The sequence below is a fragment of the Littorina saxatilis genome, linkage group LG8 (genome assembly GCF_037325665.1).
Source record: "Littorina saxatilis isolate snail1 linkage group LG8, US_GU_Lsax_2.0, whole genome shotgun sequence".
Classification (NCBI taxonomy): domain Eukaryota; kingdom Metazoa; phylum Mollusca; class Gastropoda; order Littorinimorpha; family Littorinidae; genus Littorina; species Littorina saxatilis.
The window spans coordinates 56,233,115-56,240,614 of record NC_090252.1 but is presented as its reverse complement, the minus strand read 5'-3'; the positions used below and the strand labels follow the sequence as shown (position 1 = coordinate 56,240,614).

At 45.7% G+C, this 7,500-nt stretch overlaps 1 protein-coding gene across 2 annotated transcripts in view; it reads left to right on the top strand.

Annotated features, from left to right (window-relative positions):
• Window positions 1-6,765, top strand: part of LOC138973891 (sulfotransferase 1B1-like) — a 19,144-nt gene extending 12,379 nt beyond the window's left edge. For both annotated transcript variants that reach the window (XM_070346588.1, XM_070346587.1), the window contains exons 2-7: window positions 1-125; window positions 1,925-2,106; window positions 2,488-2,626; window positions 4,232-4,335; window positions 5,435-5,615; window positions 6,507-6,765. The exon at window positions 1-125 is cut by the window's left edge and continues 59 nt beyond it. In XM_070346588.1, coding sequence (XP_070202689.1) covers window positions 1-125; window positions 1,925-2,106; window positions 2,488-2,626; window positions 4,232-4,335; window positions 5,435-5,615; window positions 6,507-6,619 — 844 coding nt within the window. In that variant the 3' untranslated portion in view covers window positions 6,620-6,765. The remainder of the gene's footprint in view (window positions 126-1,924; window positions 2,107-2,487; window positions 2,627-4,231; window positions 4,336-5,434; window positions 5,616-6,506) is intronic.
• Window positions 6,766-7,500: the final 735 nt, after the last annotated feature.

The window sequence follows — 7,500 nt, the reverse complement described above, 5'->3', positions numbered from 1 at the left end:
AGATGCCAAAGGAGTGTGGTTCCCACCTTTCCCTCTGCCCTACCCCTACTCGCAGCAACTTGACGTCATCAAAAACACCGTCATCAGAGACGATGACGTCATCATGACTGGATACGGAAAGAGTGGTGAGTAATGATTGGGAATACTGAGTTATAATATTAATAAATAGCCTTTATAGGAACACATGGTCGGTAATATAATGGAACTAAGGATGAGAATTAAAGCATCGCGTGACAACCCTACCAAAAACATTGAATTTCACAATGCAGGGTTAGTTCTTTAGGGGAAGGGCTCCTAATATGGACCACTTTTTGTTTCGTGCTGATAACTAGTTTGTTTTCTTGCAAAGAAGTTTCATTTTGTGTTTGGTAGTCCTTCTCTCATAGGTCAACCGCTTAGGCCTAGTTAGAGTAAATTAGCTTTGATAGATATTCAGCAAAAGTTAAATACAGAAAGAATCACAAATGATCCATATTTGGAGCCTGGGCGCCCAATATGGACCAGTGAAGAGGCCTTCACGAATCACCGCTAAAAGCCCGTTATACTTCAAAATAACATGATACAACTTAGTGCGTAAGTCAGACTAATCAAAATATAATTTAGATTTATCTGTTTCGAGTTGATGAAAGCATTATTTGAAGCACACCGGGAAACTAAAAAAACTTATCAAAAACGGAGTGAAAATAAGTGAAATTATCAACTACCACGAAAAGATGACTATTTGATATATTTTTTTTAAATCTAGGGGGCTAGTTATAGGTTATTTTCAGTACATTTTTCAATGAATTTATGAAAATAGCTTATAGCTTTGGTTTTCTTCGATTTGCTGAAGGTGGTCCATATTAGGGGACACACACATACTTTGATAGCTTGCTGTAATTTGTTGTTTGCAGTAGAAACTCGGGGTCAACACTGCTAAAATGTGACAAATACGGTCCCAGCTGTCATATTCAGCAATGTTTGTGTGATAACAGCTTTTGCTGTGGACAGAAACGAGTCCGTTTTAGGCGGCAAATTTAGAGTGAACGCTGCCAAAAGTGACAAAAAGAGAAAAAGCCTAACGGGTTTGAGGTTTGTGTTTCTGCAACTGTTTTGACATGTGCAAGTTATTCAGAGAGAGTGAATTTGTTTATTTGTTTGCTTAACGCCCAGCCGACCACGAAGGGCCATATCAGGGCGGTGCTGCTTTGACATATATATAACGTGCGCCACACACAAGACAGAAGTCGCAGCACAGGCTTCATGTCTCACCCAGTCACATTATTCTGACACCGGACCAACCAGTCCTAGCACTAAACCCATAATGCCAGACGCCCGGCGGAGCAGCCACTAGATTGCCAATTTTAAAGTCTTAGGTATGACCCGGCCGGGGTTCGAACCCACGACCTCCCGATCACGGGGCGGACGCCTTACCACTAGGCCAACCGTGCCGGTAGAGAGTGAATACAGCGAATGAAATTGTTTTGAGCTCTCTAGCGCCGTTAGTTTGTCAGAACAGGAGGTGGTCCATATTAGGAGCCCTTCCCCTACCTGAAAATCATCGAACATTCATAATCAATCGTGTGTCTATTCTACACAACTCTCTGTATCCAGAGATAATACCGTCATATTATGCAATGTCAAAAGCGCAGGAAGACAGACAGGCAGACAGACAGACAGACATAACAGACATATTATAATAATAATAATAAATAACTTTTCTATAGCGCGAGTCCCATCAATTGGCTCCAGGCGCTTTACAAATTCATTATAGACAGACAGTCGCACAAACAGACAGACAGACAAACAGTCAGACAGACAGACAGACAAACAGAATGTTTAATCCTACGGCAACTTAGTTAAACTTATCTCGTTATTTTAACACGAACTAAACCTGTAAGAACATGCATGTAAATGATTAATAAGCCATCATACACGCATACAGGTTCCCACTGGCACTACGAGATGCTGTCGATGCTGTGTCGGGGTCAGGCGGACTACGTCAAGTCGGACAAGCCTACAGAGATGCTGGACAGGCTGACTGCTGACCAAGCCGCTGCCCTCCCCTCCCCCCGTGTCCTCAACACGCACGTTCCCTTCCACTGGCTGCCCACACAGGCTTTGGAGGTGTGTGTGTGAGGGGGGCGGGGAGGGAGATTTAGAGGGCTTAGTGGATGTGTCTGTGTGTGTGTGTGTGTGTGTGTGTGTGCTTATGTGTGTGTGGGAATGAATGTGTGTGTCTCTCTACCTCCTTGCATATGTCTGTCTATGTGTGTGTGTGTGTATGTGTGTGTGTGTGTGCGTGTGTGTGTGTGTGTGTGTGCGTGCTAGGATGTGTGCACTGGTTCGTGTATGTGTATGTACGTATGTGTGTAAGCCTGTCTGTCTTTGTGTGTTAGTGCGCGCGTGTGTGCGTGCGTGGGTGAGTGCGCGCGTGTTTGTGTGTTTATGCCTCTGTGTGTAAACCAGTCTGTGTATGTCTACCTTTACACCTCTACGTATTCACAGAAGAAGACGAAGATCGTGTACCTGCTGCGTAACCCCAAGGACATAGCGGTGTCGCTACACAACCACATGAGGGACTGGACAGCACTGGGCTACCCGGGGTCGTGGCCTGACTTCCTGCATCTCTACATGCACACTGGGGGTCAGCTATAGACATGGAAAACACACACACACACACACACACACCCGCACACACATACACACATACACACAAACACACTCATACATACACACACACGCACACACACACACACACACACACACACACACTCACACACATACACACACACACACACGCACACACTACACACACACATACACACACACGCATACACACACACAAGCGCACACACACACACATACGCACACACACACACACATACGCACACCCACACACACACACACACACACGCGCGCACACACACACACACGCAGCACACACACACACACACACCCAACACACACACGCACACACACCCAACACACACACACACGCACGCACACCCACACACATCCACACCCAACACACACACACAAACAAACACACACACGCCGTATGAGGTCTGGACGGCTCTTGGCTACCGTGGGTCCTGCCTGGCAAGACGGTGTGCACCTCTCCATGCTTCACTATTTGTAGAGGTTACATGCCGAGTCTCAGTGATTATCAAAAATAATGGTCGAAGTTTGCGGATCATGAAAAATGCGAGCTTCAGCGAGCTTTTTCATGACCGCGAACTGAGACCATTATTTTTGATAATCACTGAGACGAGGTGTGTAACCTCTTTATTCCTCCTTTCTTCAGTTATTCAAAGAAAAGAGGAGTTTTTGTGCGAAAGTTTGATCAAATCCTATTCACTCAACCAGTCAACCTGCGCAGGCGATCGATTAATGCGCGGTTGTATAGTTCCGTGCAAATCATTCCATTCTGTTAACACTTCTTGTCAGTTTCCCTGTTTTGGACTAAAATCAAGTACACAGATATGCTGTTATTCTGCTGTGGCGGTAAAGGCTGATATTGTGTGTTCTGTTTATGTTTTAGTATCGCTTAGGATAATGTTCTTTCGTCAAATGGGACTAGCAGACGAACTTTTGCACCCGTGTTCCAACGTTAATTACTGTATGAAGTTAAGTTTTCTGGGGAAAATAGTGTATGAAACCGCTTTATGTTCTTTAAATTGATGAGATGTGTGCATTTAATTGCGTGTGATCTGTTTATAAAATGAAATATTGTTGAAAACTGACTGTCGGATTGCAGTCAGTGTTGTCGAAGAAACTGAGTGAAAAGAAGGGGAACTACTCTTGTCGCTAGACAAAGTATGAGTTACTTGCCTTGGGAATTTGCTTGTGATGAACGTTTGTGCACGGCACATCTAGATTCAGAAAACAACCGAACTCATGGATTTTATATGGAGATTCATGTGTTCAGGCCTGTAGTTGTTAATTTAAATGCGGTATGTTTGTATTGTTTGCTCCAGAGATGTATACTTCGTACATTAGAGCGTTCGGAACTTTTCAGTCGCAAAAAGTAGTACCGAAACAGAACAACTTCTCAACCCATTGCACTATCGAGGATTCAGGCTGTTGCTGGGTCGTTATTTGTTTGGTTGCTGGGTGATTATCGAAAAATAACTAGCCCTACACGTTTACAGAGAGAAAGAAGCAGAGGGGGGGAATAAGTATGATTTACACGGCTCTCACCTTTGACGACAGTGTCAAATCATAATCTGTACTATTGGCTGTGTTGCAGTGTGGTGTAACCGCTGGTTCGACAATGTCCGTGACTGGGAGAGACAGATAGCCGCCCACCCCGACATTCCCGTTCATGTGGCTGTCTACGAGGAGGCCATCAAGGTATGTGTGCGTGGCAGGGTGAGGCGGTTGCCTCCCTTTGTAACAACACCTGCTCGGCAGAATGGGCTGTTCTGCCCCCTATTTCTTTTGGCTGGTAACTGGCGCCACCTCGCGTCAAGATCACACGAGAAAGAAAAAAACCCACTTGCATCGGTCCCAAATAGCGTATCGGTTTGGTAACAGTTCGTGTGTAAGTCGTGCATTTTATACGGTAAACAGACAATGGTCGGTTCTGGTGAGGTTATGCCCCTCCTTTCTTTCGGCTGGTAACTGGCGCCTCCTCGCGGCAAGATCACAGGAGTTGTATCACCCCAGAAGCGCTCATACGATGACTTAAATATGACATAGTCTCACCAGTGTCCGTTCATCAGTTCATTAATGTAGCTAAACGCTATCTGCACAGAGAGCACGCAGACTGGTGGGGTTGGGTGTTCATGCAAATGGCGGGAGGGCGAGGACGTAGCTCAGTTAGTAGCGCGCTGGCTTTGTAGCCAGTTGGTCGCTATCAGCGTGGGTTCGATCCCCACGTTCGGCGAGAGATTTATTTCTCGGAGTCAACTTTGTGCAGACTCTCTTCGGTGTCCGAACACCCCCGTGTGCACACATGCGCACGAAAAAGATCCCACGTTCACAGCGAAACTCTCAGGGCTTGGAAAACACGAAGACACGCATGCATCATCTCTCGTCTCTGATTATCATGATCGTATTTCGATACTTTGACGAAGACTAACCCAATGCTGGTGTGTCGAAGAAGACAGCCACAGCGGGCTTGTTCGAATCAAAGTATCACACCATATCTTCAGCGTATTACCAATACCTGTCCCAATATAGACCAGTTGGTCTAAGAGGACGTTAAACCCTAATAGTCAGTCAAATTGCGGGATGGTCTGATTTGCAGTTAAACAAGAAAGCGACCAAATACGACCAACTGCCGATTTGTTTTGTATCTTGCAACCACATTTGACAACAAAAGTGACTTAAAAGTGATTTATCGAAATGTCCACTGATCAGTAAAATTGTTAATTAAATGATTTATTGATTGACTGTCACAGTCTGTGGCTAATGTTTTGGTTGGTTGACTGGATTGTTGATTCTGCAGGATCCAGTGGGTCACGTGATAAAGCTGAACGACTTCCTTGGCCTGGGGCGATCACGTGACCTGTGCGAAAAGATCGCCGACGCGTGCAGTTTCAACAAGTTGAAGGTCGCTAGTGCGGAGGTCAAAGACGATCTTTTCAAGGCCATCTGGAAGGAAGGGTCACCAGGCTTCTACAGAAAAGGTCAGTAATATATTTTAATCAGTTCCATAAATTCGACGAAATGTTTGGGTTTTTTTAAGCCCCATTTTGCCTCACAGGAGGTTTACAGAACGATGGAATCTGTTCAGCAATACTAACCTGATGAGACACAGTCGCAATAGCATTTGACATCTTTCAATAGCACGAACAGTTCACTCGATAGACTACTTAGCACATGTAAATCCTACACCAGTTCTTGTTGGTTATTCAACCCCCGAGCCATCGGGGCCCTGTGTGACCCACTTTATTCACACATGGCCTTGAGTCGTTTGCGGTTTCGAAGCGACTCTAGATCTGCAATAGCCCGTTATTGTGTACCTCTGAATCTAAAATACAACGAACGACTGCGAGTGTTGAACTTTGAAGAAGAAAGAAGATGACTGTTTTGAATTCGGTTGACATTTTGCCACGTAAAAACAGCACTATCTTTGGATTGCTTACTTGTACTGCTCTGATGTTCGCCAATAGGCCTACCTCTGTACGGAGACTGCCATGTCAACTGAGAAAAGATAATGTTTTGCTTCGGTTCCGCATAGCCATATTGGTTGAATAGACGTAAAACGAAACACCAACATTGTCAATCCTTCAGTATTGATCTTACCTGACCCCAAATCGGTATACTGTTGAAGGAAAAGACGGAGACTGGCTGAACAGGTTAACCTCAATGGCTCAATATTGCTCGTACCTGAACCCAAATCAGTATTTGGTTTCAGGACCAGACATAGACTGGGTAAACATAATAACGTCAATGACTCAATTGTATCTGTCCCCAAATCGGTATTCTGTTTCAGAAAAAGACGGAGACCGGGTTAACTGGTTACGTCAATGCCTCAGTATTGCTCGTACCTGACCCCAATCGGTATTCTGTTTCAGGACAAGTCGGGGACTGGAAGAACTGGTTTACGAAAGAGCAGAACGAGGAGTTCGACGCCCTGTACAAGAAGGAGATGGATGGATGCAAACTCAACGTCGTATTTCAGCTGTAACCTGCCGCTATACCAGCTAACATTTTCTAATTGTACAATACTGACCAAGACAGTTAAAATGTGTGAATCCTGCCTGTGGGTGAAGGCTGTATCGTACTCCCAAGTGAATGTTAGGTCCACAACCCTCAGCGACTATACTATGTATACTGTTCAAAAAAAGAAACGCATAGCTTGTAATATTTGGTTAATTTAGTTATATGGCTACAAGGATATCCACCAAACTGCAGAAAATGTTTATCTGGTCGTCGACCTTTCGTCCATTGCCACAAGTGAGCTCTGCACGTGACGCATGCGTTATCAGTGGCTACAATGTCAAAATTGCTCATTTGGCATGACCACTCGTCATGCTTCAGTGTAATCTCGTGAAACTCGGGGAATATTGAGCTCTCACCATGTCTTCCAAAACCCATAAAAGCGGATTGTTCGCCACAAAGAAATCAGACGACAATTCAGCGACGAAAGATGGCCCGATTGAGCAGAGAAGACCGCCAAATTGCATTGGGTCGTTTACAAGCAGGCCAAAGTCAAAGTGCAATCGCCAGGCACTTCCACGTGTCCCAGAGCACCATCAGTAGACTGTGGGTCAGGTTTCAAGCCACTGGCTCCGTTGCTGACTTGCCACGAGCGGGAAGACCAAGGGCGACAACTGCTGCTCACGACCGCTTCATACGGCTCCGCCACCTCCGGAATCGTTTCCTGTCGGCCTCATCTTCTGTCCAGGCTCTCCCCGGGCCACACCGATTATCGGACCAGACCGTGCGGAACCGCCTGCATGAAGCTGGTTTGAGAGCTCGCAGACCTCACAGAGGAGCTGTCCTCACCCGCCGCCATCGCCAGAACCGAGTGCAGTGGGGCAACCAGCACCTTCGCTGGACCGTCCG